This window comes from Lampetra planeri, unplaced genomic scaffold (genome assembly GCF_965212315.1).
Source record: "Lampetra planeri unplaced genomic scaffold, kcLamPlan1.2.h2 scaffold_1576, whole genome shotgun sequence".
NCBI classification, from domain to species: Eukaryota; Metazoa; Chordata; class Hyperoartia; order Petromyzontiformes; family Petromyzontidae; genus Lampetra; species Lampetra planeri.
In genome coordinates this window covers 1-17,586 of record NW_027614304.1, presented here as the reverse complement: position 1 = coordinate 17,586, position 17,586 = coordinate 1, and the positions used below count along the sequence as shown (strand labels likewise).

Here is a 17,586-nt window from a genome sequence, read left to right as displayed (position 1 = left end):
CAACCCACAGCCCACATAACTGGCCACGAGACTTGATCATCTTATGAAGAGGAAAGATAAAGATTTGATTCATATCCACAAACGTCCAGAAAATTGTTCATAAATTGCAAAGAGCTTCCCATTTTTCACGTTCCTGAGAAAGTCATTGTCCTTTCTTTGTTTACCACCAATGGTGAAATCTGGGCAACTAAAACAAAGGGAAACAGGAGTTATGCTCAAGATACATTTCAGTCCGCAAGTAGTCTTCATGCATTGTTTGCATTTTTTTATAACTCCGCACCTTTGTTCCGTGCTCTACCTGCCGCTGTACAGGTGCACTTTAACAAAAGAGATGGTCTCGTCAGAAATCTTGAACCCCTTCTCAAAGATGACAAAGATGTGCTTCTCGTCGTCTGGAGCATTGCTATCAATCGACGTCATGCAGGAGTAGCCGCTCGGTCCCGGCCATATCTGGACAGCTTTCTTCTCCCAAGCATAGCCATCATTAAGGGACCAACGTAAGGTCATGTTAATTCCTGTGGGGTTCAGTGCAAGATGTTAGAACATACTTATTAACTTATTGACCGGGAATGGACCGAGAATTAGGGCGTCGGAGGTCACGGACAACCTCTGTGTTCTTACTCTGTTGCTCATTGGAGGGGTTGGTGAAGAAGAGCACGCCTCCTTTCTGCACAGCTCCAGCTGCCACTGCGGGGTCCCTCAGCTCGTAGTCAAAGGACAAATCTTCAACAGGCAGTGTCTCTCCATAGTCCCTGCTCCGCACCACTATGCGACACTTACAGTGGTAGCTGTTCTGGTTCCGTACGTTGATGAGAATAGTGCCATCTGTCAGTTCAACAGGCTGGAGAAGGGCAGAGGAGGAGAAAAGTGTTGGGCTCGAAAGCATCTGTCATGATCCTAAACATTCAAACAGTGGAATGAGATGAATCACAAAGCACTAGTATCACTGAGGTGGAGTTGCTTTGCCTGCCAGGAGTTAAATCTACAGCCGAGCGTCTTAGCCAGTAGAGGTCAGACTCCATCTGGTTGTCATAGTTCTGATGGGAAACCTCAACAATGAGTAAACAACAATGAGTAAACTGGAGGAGAGTGACTGGAAAGAATAGTCGATCTGAACTGAACCGTGGCAGTGCACTTATAATGGACATCAGGTGGCGACATGGTCAACTTTACCAGATGAGCTTTGGCCAAAGTTTGACAAAACAACATTATAGTTGTATGAAAAGATCTTAAACCACAATGTTTCATAAGCCAGGTCTGCACTTTTATGTTGTCTATTATGAGGTTTTATTAATTGTTCCTTGTGCATGTCACTAATTTATTTATTTAACTCTTGCAGAAGAGGATTGTTCGTTCCTCTGAATCCTTTTTTTTTGGTTTATGACCACCAATAAAGTGGAAACCTACCCCAAAAATGCACTGATAGTAAAATGGGGGTGTCTAGTACACGGTGCTGTTTCTCTTCTTCCAAAGGACATTGGGGTCAAAGAAACCTAGTGGGCCATGTTCAAAACCTCCATTGTGCAGACAGCTGCTCACAGTAGAAGCCAGAGGGCCGTATGTGCTTGTTGTGGGCAACCTGAGAACGTGCTGACGACCAGCAGCGGTGAACATAAAGCTCAGAGGGACGCCTTTCAAGCTCTCAGTTTACCCGTCAGTCTGCATTCCAACCTTTGCTGAGCCAATTGACTTCTTATCAACTCCCTTTCCAGGAAGTGAGTTTCAGATCATCTCTAAAAATAAGCTGTCAACGACACACGGTTTTAGTAAGTGCAAGGTGTGTATACCTGGCACTCATCGGGATTGAAGTCCTGAGCCTTCTTCGGCTGGTTGTAAGGGATGCTTTTCAGTGACGCACCGTTCCTCCAGGTTTGTCCATAGTCATCACTTATGATGAGGAATACACCATCTCCCTCCAGTGTTCCATGACCACACACAACCAACCTTCCATTTTTTTCACCATGGCGCAACTGTGGTGAAAACATACATTGTTGTACACAATGAGCTAAAACACAAAGAGACAATTTTATTTGACCTGTATCGAACCAGGTTAGTCCCAACTAATAATTAATAACCTCTTTCTAAAGGACTGAAGACGACATGCACACGCACAAAGGATCGAATATGTATTTTACAACCAACATCATGTCTACATCGTATATGTATGTATTTATTTATTTGTGTGCTCTGCTATAACACATACAAATTAGGTAAATCACCTGAAGACCGAAGCCTGGCCCAGGAGCAAAGTTCTTGATGCCAAGTTGGAGCGAGAGGTTTCTGGGTTGGCTCCAACTGAGTCCGTCATCTTTGCTTTGCACCATCATGATGCTCGACGGTTGGCAGTGGTACAGGTGGAAGCACACGGTGTAGATCAGAATGATCGAGCCATGGACCTCATCGACCACCACTGAGCCGAGGTTCAGGCCGTCTGCTTGCGTTCCGTCATCTACAATGAACGTGTTCGGGGACCATGTGTACCCTGAAGGGATGACGGAGAAGTGGGATATCGAGACACAACTGAGGTCAGTTGAAACATACATGAAAAATTACCTAAATGACTTAAATTAACAAAAAAAACAGCACTTTCAGTGTCGTGTACGCTCAGACATTTGAAATAATACAGTAGCAGTGTGACAAAACATTAGGTTTTATGTCTGAGGGTGCTCCTACCTTTGTCGATGGACCTCCGCATTACGATGAACTTTGCTCCTGCATCACTGGCGGAGGACTTCCTGGCCTCAGCAAAAGCCAGCAGACTTCCTTTGGGCGTGAAGGTGAGCAGCGGGATCCTGTAAGTGCTCACCTCCCCTTTGGCCCCGTTCACCCACAGCAGCTGCTCCTCCAGTATCAAAGGGTCAATCTGGAAAAGAAGGAGAGAGGCACGCCGACAACGGTCGACGTTATGAATTAAAATGTGCATTCATTGTGGTGGTGCAGGGAACAAATACTGTAAAGTGATAAGTAACCATATCCAGGCAGTGAAAAGAACATATAGACGTGCACCTAAAAGTCATGTGATGATCCTGACTGGTAAAACAGTCATAAAACAGTAAAATGTTTTGTCCCTTAAGTTTGCAAGACATCTTAAGAAAAATAACCGGAGCTGGCCGCCAGTCAGCCTAAAAAACGTATACTGCTGAATTTCCAATGTATATTATCAAAGTTCACAGTACCAGATTTGGGCTGATGACACACGCAGCTGGATCCAACACGGCGGAGAGAAGGAACCACAGTGCAGCGAGCTCACTTCCTGTTTTCATCTTCATCAAGTCTGGAATCCTTCGTCGTCACTCGAACATTGATCATTAAACATTAAACATGAAAACGTCGGAGGGCGTTTGGAAATAACTCGACGAAAGACAGAGGGACGCTCAGTAAACCTGCCTTCAAAACTGTCCACACTGTGACCACAACACCGGCAGTAACCCTACAGTCACGTGACCCAGTCACGTGACGACCGAACGTCACGCATCAAAACAGGAAATTGGTCTTTTATTTAAAACAGTACGTGGTATGTGTCATTTTTATATGTGGGGTTTAGTTCTTCTGACATGACATATTTTCAAATTTATTAACTACTTCCCCGTTTTCCTTCAAAAGGTGAATATGTGTTTTATACACATATATTTATTTATTAGACACACAAGTAAATTGTCTGACAATACAACTCAGCCAGTGATTATACTTTTATGAAGAAATATGAGTTCACATCTCACTGACATTGTTAGAAGTTTATTATTCCACTTTATGTTTGTTATGTACATTGCAGAGAGTGTGTTCAGAACTGCTTCATACTGAGAAATTGTTGTTCCTTCTTCTGTCCTGCTGGGTAAAATGTTTTGTCATTGGTTTCAACTTTATTTTCTATTTTTGGTCTTTGTTCTCTCAGCAGGACGATACATAGTGCCACGTTAATCCACACGGTGGCGTCCTTTCATGCCTACAACACAGGACAAACATTACTCTGTGTTTTTCTTTGAAATCTTCGAAACCTTAATCTGTCTAAAAAACGCCAACAATGATAAATTCCAATTCAAATTTAAGAATACATCCTTTAATGGATGTGTAGAATGAATGGATAATAAACAGAGGCAAGAAAGGATTTACATATTTGTGAAATTGAACTTTATTTGTTTGTGGAGGACAGTAAACAAACAAAAACATCCCTTGAAATAGTAGCTTGAAATCCAAATCATACTGTATGAACACTGAACGCTGCATCACCAAATAATTCCATTTGTGATTCCGTTTGTGATGTCACAGTTTGGACCCAATGATAGTCCAGCACATAATTTGAACTGGTGTGATTATAAATGCGAAACACAGAAATTAGACTGGAGGTTCATGAAGGTTCATTCTACCTCCAGACTTCATCAAAGTAGGGAAGGTAGATTGCAAAGTTTGACAGCCAAACCTAACAAAAGTGTCTCAAGATCAGTCTTTGAGGAAGATAGTGTTGGAAACTCAATTCAACAGTCACGCTCCAGCCGCAGAACCAGTGAACGCTGTTACAACACATTTTCAATGCAGGAGACTGCCTGGCAATCTCATCTTTCGTGTGTTTAGTATTGTAAAGCTTTATGTTCGAGGTCAGTCTGAGTCCAGAGACTAAATTTAAGTTGGTGTCCTCAAAGGTTTTGTCATGATTGATGCCTGCATCCTTGTGTTGAGGTCCAGTGAGGCTGCGATATGTGAATGAAAACAAACTCCCCCTATCAATGGACCATCTTCATCACATTACAAAGTCATGCCATGCAGCATTTATACCAACAATGGGGTCTACGTCAGCCTCTGCATATACAAATCTGCAGACGACCCCTTTCTGGTGTTGAACCGCCACAAACCACATTCCAGAAGTCATGAGAGCAGGCTGATCTGAGTCACGCTCTGAGAAACTGAGCGAGAGAAGAGAGAGTGATAGAGAGAGAGGCTGAGACACATTTGTGTGTGAAAGGAGAATATGCCACAGTCATTGTGAATCGCTCTGAAGACAACTTAGGGGACATGTTACCAGTCAAAAGAGGATCCAGAGGGAAATATAATCCACTTGTTTACAAAATGGACTTTGATCTGGAGAGAAGGTGGGTGGTGTTTCATCACAGTGGACTCTCTGGGCCGTTTTGGGGACACAATGAATTTACAGTGAGTCAGTCAATGAGAAATTGTCTCATCGGAGTTTGACTTTATTCACAAACAGGAAGTGAAAATGGAAGAGTAGATGAAGTCAGAGAGGAGGCCGATGAGTGAAAGCAAAGAAGTGAAGAAGGGGATGAGGGTTTGTTATCGCACTTAAGTGCTAAAATGTGCGACGCAGACAAGCGAGAAAAGAGGGCCAGCATGTTCTTTATCTGTTTCACCGTTCTCCTTCACAGAAGCTGGTGAGAGGATCCTGAGGAGGGCCCCTGGTAAGGTGCTGTAGATATTTTTTTATCCACTATCAACAGACATATGTACGCGATCGAGCATGGCGTCTTTCTGAAAGGCAGCGTAGAAATGGAAATGCTCATGATAACATGATCCATTCCAGACTAATTTTCCACACTTAGCAGTAACATGGAAAAACGTGGTTTGCTCTGCCGTTGTGAACAGATAACATCGTCACTCCGTTGCTACAGTCAAGGCTTTGAAAGGAGAAGTTATCTGGCTTCCTGCAGGTTTGAAACTGTCGTTCATTTCATCTGTGAAAATGTTTACCAGCTTTCTTTTTACAGCCGCCTGACCCACACATTCTTCTTCTTGAAATGCCTGACAACAAGCAATCACCATGTATAGCTCACCTCATCTTCATTAGTGCTGCTTGTTTGTGGCTTTGTTCATCAGCTTCCTGTAACAGACTCAGACACAGTCACACTGGTGTCATGTTATTTAGATTTTGTGGACATAATCTTTCTCTCATGAGCTTTCGCAGTTGTGCTCCTGATGGGTCATAAATGACTCTATAAGTGACTATTGTTTTCTAGTATAAGTCCAAAGTGATACGTGACTGCAGCCACATTGAAACATTAGATCCACTTTTTCTGCCCTTCAAGGCTGTTCAAGCAGCTGGTTTCACAATGTCGCACTCTTCCTTTTGAATTGTGAAACAAAAAGGTCTAAATGTTGGCAAACTACCCTCCAGGTTTCATGGTTTGCTGCAGCAACAACCATTATTTATTTATTCCTGTTGTTTCTCCCCTGTTTCCCTTGACATACAGTTTTTTTGGACAGCAGGGTCTGGTTTCCTCTGGGATGATGGATGACAAACACAGTGTGATGGAGGAGAGCGAAGTGGATGTTCAAATTAGACAAAGTGAAGCTCAGCCACGAAACAGATGGTCAAATGGTAAAATCTGCTTCTGCACCTGTCTTCTGTCATCTGGCATGATCATATGTTTTTATTAAAGGAAGGAACGACAAACAAGGGGTTTCTGTGGCGTTCTGCATTTAAGCCTTCTGACCTGCAATGGTTCATTTAACAATAGACCACAACACCACACACCAGGTTACATTCAATGCTCCATCATGACTCCACATCACATCATGCTCATCGTTGTATGGTCATGTCATATTTTTTTCAGATTTTTTTCATATTTATTACAGGATTCTTACATACATCTGTCATATTTTTGGTGACTGAACCATTAGCCATTACTTTTTATTAGGCCCTTATCTATCAGTCTATCAGTCATGACATGATTTTGTGTTTTGTCTGATTGTGTTGTACTTTATCTATGTGTATTGATGCTGCCATAATCGTGTATTGATTTTTAGTATCAATACACGATTAGTATATTAGTATTCATATTTTAATAAGATGTTAATAGTGTGTGGAATAGTGATTGGTTGGACTCACACATTCCATTCCTATTTAAGATGCCTTCTTTTGTTGGCACAAACATTTGCTTGAAAAAGGTCTATTACAAAACGTCACAATAAATTGTTCATTCTGGAAATTTGGTGTTTCACGTGTGGGAATTTTTTCTATTTTACCATTTCTATTTTCTATTTTTATTAATTTGACCAAACATCCATACAACATCCCAAATGTGCATGTCAGAGGTTGGCGGTGTCTAACACACACATATGCTTGCTCTGTGTCCCACTCAGGTCAGTGTGTTCTCGCAATGCCGAGCTGTTCACTGTTCAACCCCAGCTTTGACCTCTCTCTGTGCTGTGCCACGCTGGAGAGATGTGGATTCCAGGTCGATGGTCAACACACACACACACACACACACACACACACACACACACACACACACACACACACACACACACACACACACACACACACACACACACACACACACACACACACACACACACACACACACACACACACACATTTCCAAACTTGAAAATAATTTGCATTTCTATCATTTATTTCACTCTGATTTTTTTATCATGTTAGATTCCTGCTGCAGAAATGGAGACGTCATTGAAAACAGCTCTGGATGTTCCTTCAGTCAAGAGATACCTGGTCTTCAACTCAGCCCTCTTTCATTTCATAACAGCACCGGTATGATGGTCCAGCTTCATAGGTTTTAGTCTTAACGCTGAACAAATCTTCTTCTGACTCAGTCTTTACTCATCACTCAGGATTGTTTGTTGTGTTCATTGTCTCATCGAACCAAATGAGCGAAAAAACAAATAATGCATGAAACTAATCCTTTTTGCCTATTTGGATATTATTTGCTTTTATGGTTGATTGTGACTCACAGCGTGGGTGATTAGTGTTTTGGAGCGTTAAGTGCACAAGGCCTCAAGTAGGGAGACAATTTTTTTTGCGTGAATAGGACACAGAGTGTCAGAATCTCCTGTGTTGGTGTTTTATTCCTTTTGTAATTTTCAGATTTGTGTTGTATCAAAATTCCTTTCATTTCAAATTGGACCAATTTGCCCGTCCTCTCCCTCTACCAGGTGCTGTATGTGGTGGTGTGGTGTGCCGTCTTCTCCACTCTGCGCCTCTACATCACCGTCAGCGACTACTGGGTCCTTTGTCTCTGTGTCAGTCTGATCGCCATCTTCGTCACCACCGCCATTGTCTTTGTCCTCCACCTCAGTAAAAACAAGGTAAACAGGGTCAATGAATGCTTAGTGGTTTCAGGTTGCAGTTCAGTAAATGTAAATACAAATCTCAACGATGTCTGATTCTGTGTCAGATCAACGTGAACTTGGATGTTCGGCTGATCCAGGTGAACGAGTACATGGTGAAGCACAAGTTGCTGGTGGCGGTGGCCGACTGGGTGCAGAACTGCAATGGAAACATGCAGGTTGATCCACTCACATCAACTGTCTCATCTTTGTGTTATTGAAAGCTCTGCTCTTTGAGTTTGGAGGGCTACATACCCACATAAGATGCCAAAAATCTGACATGGTAGGAGAAAACCTAGTTAGACCATAACTTGAGTTTAAGGGAAACAGCAGGCAACTGCAGTTCATTGTACAGCATCATTTCAGTATTTAGACAAGAGCTTGACTGGAATTTCATAAATGGGCTTTCTGAAGAAATCGCCGGATCTCTTCTAAAACTCTTTGCTATCATGTGTGTCATTGGACCTGATGAAAGCAAAAAAAAAAAAAAAAACACCCAAAACAAACAACCCTATGGTTTGCTGTTCTACTTTGGGTATGACCCATATATACCAAGCCAGGTTCTAGTTTGAGACCACTTTTCCTTTAAACCAGTAAGATTAAAAAAAGGCGAAAACCCTGGACAAAACATTCTTTTATTCTCCTATTCTTTGATTCATCTGCCTGTGTCTCTCTGCAGCTGTATTTTGTGTACTGGGACATAGCTTGCTGTTTGAGGACACTGACTGAAACTCTAGAAGATGTGAATGTGGCAAATGATGCCCAGGTGAGTGAGCCAAGTACATGTCCTACTTTGTTGGTCTGTCTGTTGCTTCCTTAATTTCACTTGTGTTCTCATGTTAGTCCTCCCGCAAAATCAATACAACACAAGTCTGTGTGCAGGGAATTTATTCCTTTACTGACTTTTATGCACCTGCTCCTGATGTTTCTACGATTCAATACACACACTTTTTCCCCCTTTTTTTTACCAGATAAAGCTGAAGAGGAAAATGTCCCATCTTGTCCTTGTGACGGAGGTCTCAGATATTGAGCAGGGTTCAGATGAACAGAGACCTCTTCTGGGAAATGAAGATACCGGCGGCACCGCTTCATCCAGCCAGGAGGGGGATGCTAAAGTTGCAGCAAACTACAGCCTCATCCCTGATGCATCCTTATCTGCTCAGGTAAGAAAAATAGTACTTCAAGGTTTTTGGGGCCTTCACAGAGGAATGACCACTAACTTGGACAGATGATACTGTGCTTCCATGTTGTGTAGGCTAAAGCCTACCAGCTTCTGATGACCTACAGCGCTGTCTATGTGAAGCTGCTGGTGTCTGAACGTCTGTCAGGACCCTCACACCACCGCATGCGACCCCGGAGGAATCATTGCACCACTGCACCGTTCTGCCTCTGCCAGTACATCAAGACCAAGATCCTCTGCTAGCAGACGTATCAAGTGCAGGCAAAACAAAAACTTAATAGATGGAAAGACTGGCTTGAGTACAACAAAACATTCACTTAAACTCTTTGATGATATCATGTTTTACGTTTGTGTGTTTGCACCATGCGCCCCAACAATTGCTGAAAACATGGATCCATCCCTCTGCTGTAAAAAACAAACAAACTGCATTTGTGTGACTGTCATTTGCAATGACTGTCTGCTGTTACATTTGTACCAATGTTAAAGACATTCTTCTGATTATTAGTTGTGCATTCTTTGTGGCTGCTTGGATGCAGCAGTGGTAAGTGCACTAATTGACAATTTTAAGGTACCTGCACTGCACATTTTTAATATATTAAGATTTTACTCTGTAGCCCACAACATTTTGTGCTTGGAGGAAGCTGTTTGTAAAAATCAGACAGTGGGAACCTGACAGGGAAGATCGAATCCCCTTGATGCAGCTGTGTAATGATGCTGGAAGGGCCTTTGCATGAGTCATTGGCTTTTGTGATCATTTCAAATGTCTGTAGCCTGCGGGGCCGAGGGTTTTTCTGCCTGGCACCTATGTGTGTATGCGGTACGGTGGGTTGTTTATCTCTGCATAAAGAGGCCCACACATTTCTCGACAGGTGGCTGGGTTTATTCTCCCAAACGTTCTCCATCGGTCCTGACGCTGTGACTGAGATGACAGCCCAGCGAGGAAGCTGAAGGATGACACAAACACATGCAGCGGGACAGCCAGTGTAGCCAACAAAGGAGAAGCCGGCATCATGTGATGGAGGAGAGAGGCGTGCAACACGAGGCCAAGTTAAATGATCTCAGAGACGCTGGCTCTCCTCGGGTGGCTAAATGGCCATCTGTGATCCTGCACATAGGCGCTGGCTTGGCTCCCAATTTGAGTTCCTCCCTCAAACCACTTTTACATTGGTTGGTTTCTCATACATAACCTTTGATTTTAATGAAAGGGATTTCACCATAATGGTTGTTATGGGGTAGAGGAGCTGACATGTCCATCACCTGCATGCTCACATTTACGATTGGGTGCTTAATGAGAAACGATGTCTAACGAGGTTGATGATGATGAGGTTATGGATTCATCATGAAGGGCCACCAGCTTCACAAAGCTGAGAGCTTGAATTTGACTTGTGTCGTATTATTTGAGCTACATTACGGTCATGTGATAAATATGTGATACTACTGTGGATAAATGAGCATCTTTGAAGCACAAACCTGATTTAATATAAGATAGCTAGATATACTGGAGCTTCTGGCAGAGAGAGGAAAAAGAGATGCAGGGGGAGAAAACCAGGTCAACTATAAATAGCACCTTAGTGATGAGGGACTGAGAGAGGATGGAAAGACACAGAGGTTAAAAAACAGACCCCAAAGAAAGAGACGCTGCCTTTACCAACACGCCATTCACAACCCAAAATGATTTTATTCTTTACTCAAACAACTGAACTCAGGGACAACCAATGCAATGTGCAACATATCCATGAATAATCAGAATAAACCCAAAGAGAACCACGTGTACACCAGTCATTTTTGTACAGCTGCCACTTTGAGGGAAAACAAACAAACAAAAAAACAACCCCATCGCATTTACAAGCTCATGAACAAAATAAAAAGGAGGAACGCAGCAGTAAACGGCTACGAGTTGCAGAGGAACCATATCAGAAAGCAGCCTAGCACCTAATCATCAACGAAATACACTGGAGTGACTCTATTTGGTACGCACACTCACTTCTGTACATAATACTCAACAGTACTCTGTTTCATACGTTTAACACTGAAATCATCTTCACATAAGCGTTCTGCATTAAACCAAACTGCAAAAAGGCTCTGACGCACTTATTTCCACTATCATCTCCTTATTTGACCTTCTCAAATACTGTTTGGAACTAGAAGCAACATTTTCTATTGCTTTGTGTTGTTTTTTTGTACAGTTTTGACAAACTAATGTGTGAATCTGCATGTTTGTGTCGTGCGCTGCTTCACTTCACCTGTTTCCAGCCAGTGAGAGGTTTGTTCAGAGCATTTCCTGTGGCACAGAAACAGATACCAGAGAAATGTTTGTAGTCTTATTTACACAAAATACTGGTCAGGCAATCCTGTCTGATCCTTTGGTTCCAAGTCAGGTCCAAACCTTTCAACTGTGATTGAAATTAATTGCTACCAGAGAGATAAACATCAAATTTAAATCCAATTAACCTTTGAAAATATTGCAATACCATGAAATTCATTCATATTGTTCAGTAAAAACATATGTGGTTTGTTTGTTCTAGCTCTTGCACTTCATTCATTCATTCATTCATTCATTCATTCCTTCATTCATCTTCCGCTTGCTCCGGTTACGGATCGCGTTGTGCTTGAGCCAGTCTTGCACTTAAAGGCTCCTCTTAAACTTTACAGTGTCGAGGAATTATTAAATACATCTTTTTAAGTTGCATTCTTCACTTAAAGCAAGAATTACAATTACTTTTCAGTGAAATAGAGAAATAAAGTGGTTATACTTGTATATCTGAGTAATTTCTAAGAAAATAATCATCACTGGAATCAGGCGAAGCAGAAGATATGTTGATTCATTAACTCATGGGGAAAAAGAGGGGGGGGGGGGCGATCTGGGGGAGAGATCAAAGTGCTACAATACAGTAGAGGCATTCATATTTTTCTCTCTTCTATCAGAAACATTCATATTCAGTTTCCCCACAGATTTCCTTCTGTAGTGACCGTGTCATGTTGGCTCTCATAAACACCGGCGCACCTTTCTAGGGCCACATGATGGAAGCCGTGCTCCTCCAGGAAGAACGCCCAGATACCGCAGGAGTTGTACCGACACATCCAGCCTCAATATTTAAGAGAAATGGAAACAAACTGAGGATGACATGCAAGGTTATGTTGTCCCATCATCTTGTACATCATGTTAATATTATATATAGTGTCCGAGGTTAAATAGCTACGATAGGTGCAACACGATAACGGCCGATACACTGTCAAACAATATTTGAAAAGCTATCAAACTCTAGATTGAAATATTGATCACCTAAATTGTCTCATTTTCTTTGTTTTGACAGAAGATTGTTATGAAAAATACTGTACCACACACTTCTAGAAAATTTAGGAACTGCTCCCGCCAAAGTCCGGGACACAAGCTATTTGCGCACTAAAAGCCCATTTGCCTTGAAACAAATGTGTATTCATCATGCACTATGAGAACCAAGAATGAAAGCAGCTGCGTCGTTTCAGAAGGGAAATCATTTGACGACACAGTTTTCAAAAGTATCCGATAGCTGCGATAAACGTGTTACACACTGCCAACGGTCGTAGTCAATGCGTGAGTAGATACTGGGTAAATAAACAAACAAACATAATTATTATTATCTAGCTCAGCTGAAATGTCCATGAAACACACACACAGCCAATCTCCAACAAACTACTGGGTTTGGTGAGGTCCGCCTGTCAGTCCAGTGCCCGTCGGGTGTGTTGAATGTACATTGATCCCTGTGACACTTTAAATCAGCTGGACTGTCTCTTATGCAACAGCCGTCACACTGTTCTGGAAATCAATGATCGCACACACGGTTTCAGCACGGCAGAGGTTTAAAGCTACGCGTGTTCTTGAGTGACTACAATGGGTGTCAGGTACCTCTGTGCGTCCATTTTGTCACAGGAATATTTCGAGCAGAAACCCGCGGTGCCCTCTCTTTGCACTACGTCAGAGAGGAGTCTATGAATTAATCAGTGTCAAATGAATTGTTAATGCGAGGCGATTTGTCTCCCCCCGGCTGCTCATATCCAACTGTAAATATTAAGTGGTTGCTGTGGTAACTGCAACACAGGGCCTCATTTGACAGTGGCTTGTATTGGGCATTTAGACTTCATCTGTGATTGGTTGTTTTTGGTTATTTTGTGTGTGTGTGTGTGTGTGTGTGTGTGTGTGTGTTAGGTCACAGCTGTGTGTGTGACAGACTGTGTGTAGCAGCAAGCAATACTTTGAGTGCATCAGTGTGCCTTTATCATCCAACCTGACGGGGAGAAGTTCGCTAGCTAATATGATGTTGGTTTTGCCCCCACCCCCTCTCCCCCCACGGGGTTACGGCTCCCAGTCGTCGTCGTGATGCTGCGAGGCGATGATGACGACCACGGTGAGGATGGTACACAGCACAATGGAGGCGATGCCGACAGCCAGGCTGATGAAGGAGAAGTTGCGGGCCTCACGGGAGGCTATTTCTGCCGTCACCATGTCCCCTCTGGATATCGCTGTACGCACCTAAATGACGATGGGGAAGGGAGGGGGAGGGGTGTGTGGGAGAGGAGAGAAATTAGAATATGGCTTGTGTAACAAGACGATGCACAAGTGGGAGCAGGAGAGAGTCCGGCTATAAACGCCACGAATGGATCGATTGCAGCCTGAATATGTGGAAAGAGCCCACAGCACCGACGCACACTGCAGCCACGCAGCTCAGACCAGTGGGTCTATGCCGTGTCAGCTCGACTCAAATCAAAGCCAGCTGAACAGGCCGAACGGGAAAAATCCATTCCCCACTGGATGCACTCACAATGGTGCAGTTATGTAATGTGGTCTGTTGGTCAGCACAGGTCTGCGGTTACAGAGCCAAAAAACAGACACCATGACGTCTTTACGTCTCTGTGGAACAGCACCAACAAGGAGCGTTCAAAGGAGCCAGTCTTGGCTTTTACGCAGAGGGCAATGACAGAGCAGCAGCATATCCAACCTCCTGTGCAGAAGAGCACTGAGCAAGGTACAAGTCTCGTGTGAAACTCCAAATTCCAAATGATCAAATTCAACAGCAACATGCCAACTTGTCCAGGAGTCCAGCACAACTGTGACCTGTGACCGGAGCAAGTAGGAGATGATGAACAACCGAAACATGAGCTGAAAAGTACTTTTACTTTTGCTCTTTTGTGCATGGATGAATGCAAGTTCAGTTCAATTTATTTGTACTTTATATCCCGAAATCGGACAAAACAATTGTCTCGATGGACTTCAGTCCGACCAGCACTGGGTGTAGCATGGAGCAACAATGCAAGTACTGAGGTGGAAGGATGAGGATGAAGGAAGTCCAACAGTCCATCATGGCAGTGGGGGGGAAGTCTGCACATCAAATATCAACTGTTTGACTTGTATTTTCTGTGTCCGTGTACATTTTTTTGAACCAAACATTTACCCTTGATTTGTTATTAGTTACATGTCTTTATCTTCATTCGTTGCCTTACAGTGCCTGAACATCCACAAGCGCCATAATATGTCCTGTTCTGGATCATAGTATCCACAGTTCAGTCAGGTTATTTTGCTAACAGACACAACACACAACCTACAAATCACAGACCTTGTTGGCGAAGGTAATAGAATGGAGAGTGAAATGATTTATGGGGGATTTACAACACTACTTCAGATTAAGGCGACGTTCACGGACTCCAAGGTCCAAAAGGATAAAGCTGCACTAACCTGCACTGCTTTGATGATGGCGATGATGCCTGTCGGCCAGAAGCAGCAGACAGTGGTGAGCACAGCGATGGGCAGGTAGTCGTGTGGCGGCCGACGGTCCATGAGGGTGATGCTCGGTGGCATCTGCATGGGGTGAATCTGACCTGGTGGGATCGCTGGGTGGCCTCCTCCAGCCGGCATGTAAGGCTGGCCCTTTGGGTGGGGGCAGAGAAGAAGACAAAAGTGAAAGTGTAGAACTGACTTTCTGACAGATGCGTCAGAGGCAACGCTCCTGAAAAATTGTCCTTCAAAGGCAGTTGGACTGAAAAAAAAAAACGCCTGCAGACCCGACTGATTCTGATGTCCTCCGACCGTAATTACCATTCCCTGCAAGCCTTGAGAGGAGATACGTTTAATGCTACTCCCAAAATGAAGCTATGCTGAAAATTGTTTTGAGCCGCATTCAGCTGCATCTGAGGACATTTTTCAATTATCTGCAAGTGTTAGTTCTGCTGCACAAAACACACACAGCCCACATCTGTGCTGCTGCTACCACTGCTTGAATCAGAGCCAGTCGACATGAACAGATAATATTTATCAGAGAGATGGGCGATGTTAATCTGATTAAAGGGAAGTGAGACGAGAGTGGGGATCAGCAGGCAGCTCCTCATACGTTCACAGTTTCATTACACCTCCAAGACTGACTAGTGTAGATTTTATGTTAATCTATCTGGAACGCTATCTGGTATAGTCTTTGCAGTTAATGTCAAATTCTTATTGTCTTTGTAACTTTTTGTCATATTTTTGGGTATTTTTATCTTATTCATCCCCCTGAAATGTTGCACATAATGTTGTTGTATAAAATATGTATATAATCTCACTTCATTTCTTTTATATTCTTGTCCTTCAACTTAACTTTAACTAGCGTGCTTATGTATAGTGTGTCTTTCTATACTTGCTAGATTTGCACTGATTTCTACAGCCTGTCTCACCGATTGCCATGGGGTACACGGGTACATAAGCTGTGCAGGGCTGCAGCTGTAGAGGGTAGCCTGGATGGAGGTATCCCACAGGGGGATGAGGCATGGTTCCTCCAGGGCCTTGGGTCTGGACAGTGTAGCCCTGGGGGGCCCCCGCGGGGCCCATCGTGCCACAGTGGAACTGAGTCTCCTGTAGGTATCCCTCTGAGCCTGGTGGTGGAGGCGGAGGAGGATAGTTGGGTTGGGTGCCCGGTGCAGGAGGCATGTTAGGGTGCTGGGGGATGTTGGGGTCCTGTGGGCCGGGAAGGTACGGAGGAGGCTGCATCATCTGACGGCTAGAGTCATCCAGACCTGGGGGGCAAAGTGAAGAAAGAGAAAGGTGAAGTTCATGTCTTGACCAGGGAAATCAGAAAAACCTTCTTGTGAGAGAGGAGATGGTTAAAGATGTAATTCATCTAAACCTTACATCTCTCCGCAGGAGAATCCATACCCATTCAGACACTTAGCTCTAACGACACACTGACAGACAAACTTAGTATTAGTAGCACAACTCCCCACTCGTCAGGTTAGAACTGAAGAAGTTTCCGGATGAGTCGACATTTCAAGAAAACAGCAAGTCCAGTCGCCTTCGAATTAACCCCGCGAGATACCGCGACCTGGATGACTGAGAACCTTCACAGACATGAGGGGAAGGGAAATGAGGAAAAGAATCCGTGAGGAGAGCTATCACAAAGAAAGAGGAGGAAGAGCAGTGAAAGATGGAACAGCCTGTTATCTAATGGGAGCATTGTTACACAGTGAACACCGCACGCTGAACGCAGCTTATCTAAGCTCATGTACGGGGAAAAAAATGACAAGGATCAGAGGTCCTCAGGAGATCTTCACAGAAATATCACAGAGAGCAGAGCAGAAGATATTTTCCAACCGGAGTAGGCTGAGTGCTAATGACGGCAGTGATGGACATCCTCACTTCACCCTTTAACACAACATTTATCAGCATCTGGACATTTCTGCTGTGGAGAACATCATCAGATGTCTGCAGCATTTATCCACTGTTTGCTTTCTGTGTTTAACCTTGAACATGACTGATCGTGTGTTGTGTTGCCCACAGTGGGCAAGTGGCAGGGGCTAAACACATCCATTCTGACAGGAGCATGAGGGCGGAGGAGGAGGAGGAAGTGGAGATAAATGGAGGACGGAGGGCTTGATGGGACGGGAGGAGGCGAACAGGAGGCAGTCGGAGAGCGGAGCAGCTGAGTGACAAATGATGACGACTTGTGCTCGGGGACCGGCTTTACGTAATAGTACCCAACTGTCATGAGCAGGAGCCGGACCAGAAACAGACAGGGGCGTGTGTGTGTGTTTGGGGAGGGGGGAAGTATAAGCAAAGGGACGCTTCTAAAAGGTTGTGAAATGACGAGCAGCTTGGCATGAACAGAATAAAAGTGCTGATGTTTACCTGATCACGACCTGTGACCTCTTTACTGTCACTGACCGAATTTCCTCAGATAATAATTGTATATTTATGTGATATGTTGGACCAATGGTGTGTGATTGTTATTATTATTATTTTAAATAAAAACCAGCCTGCAAGAAAATAAACTTCCTGTACTGTTAAATCAAGTACATTTACATGACATGTTTGCTCACTAATGTGTCAGCCT

The 17,586-nt window shown here is 43.6% G+C and overlaps 3 protein-coding genes across 3 annotated transcripts; 1 reads left to right on the top strand and 2 right to left on the bottom strand.

Moving 5' to 3' along the window:
* Positions 1–294: 294 nt before the first annotated feature.
* LOC144739571 (sialidase-1-like) lies at positions 295–3,269 on the bottom strand. Its single transcript, XM_078622506.1, has 6 exons — positions 3,177–3,269; positions 2,674–2,863; positions 2,220–2,482; positions 1,788–1,970; positions 622–841; positions 295–515 (listed from the first exon to the last, which is right to left on the bottom strand). The coding sequence occupies exons 1-6, from the start codon at positions 3,267–3,269 to the stop codon at positions 295–297; spliced, it is 1,170 nt and encodes a 389-aa protein (XP_078478632.1).
* A 4,136-nt stretch (positions 3,270–7,405) lies between these two features.
* LOC144739570 (transmembrane protein 268-like) lies at positions 7,406–9,496 on the top strand. The gene is made up of 6 exons (XM_078622504.1): positions 7,406–7,498; positions 7,900–8,052; positions 8,142–8,252; positions 8,753–8,839; positions 9,045–9,236; positions 9,329–9,496. The coding sequence occupies exons 1-6, from the start codon at positions 7,406–7,408 to the stop codon at positions 9,494–9,496; spliced, it is 804 nt and encodes a 267-aa protein (XP_078478630.1).
* A 4,090-nt stretch (positions 9,497–13,586) lies between these two features.
* Positions 13,587–16,273, bottom strand: PRRT1 (proline rich transmembrane protein 1; the record flags this gene model as incomplete). The annotated part of the gene is made up of 3 exons (XM_078622508.1): positions 13,587–13,763; positions 14,964–15,161; positions 15,939–16,273. Coding segments are annotated over 3 exons (710 nt in total), but the record flags the coding sequence as incomplete, so codon positions are not given.
* Positions 16,274–17,586: the final 1,313 nt, after the last annotated feature.

Bases quoted from the DNA above. Each gene is read 5' to 3' on its own strand.
- LOC144739571 (XM_078622506.1), bottom strand. From the start codon at position 3,269: ATGAAGATGAAAACAGGAAGTGAGCTCGCTGCACTGTGGTTCCTTCTC. The intron at 1,971-2,219 runs GTGATTTACCTA...TTTTCACCACAG, and splicing joins GGCCAGGCTTCGGTCTTCAG to TTGCGCCATGGTGAAAAAAA. The intron at 842-1,787 runs GTATACACACCT...GCCCTTCTCCAG, and splicing joins TCAATCCCGATGAGTGCCAG to CCTGTTGAACTGACAGATGG.
- LOC144739570 (XM_078622504.1), top strand. From the start codon at position 7,406: ATGGAGACGTCATTGAAAACAGCTCTGGATGTTCCTTCAGTCAAGAGA. The intron at 8,053-8,141 runs GTAAACAGGGTC...ATTCTGTGTCAG, and splicing joins TCCACCTCAGTAAAAACAAG to ATCAACGTGAACTTGGATGT. The intron at 8,840-9,044 runs GTGAGTGAGCCA...TTTTTTTACCAG, and splicing joins ATGTGGCAAATGATGCCCAG to ATAAAGCTGAAGAGGAAAAT.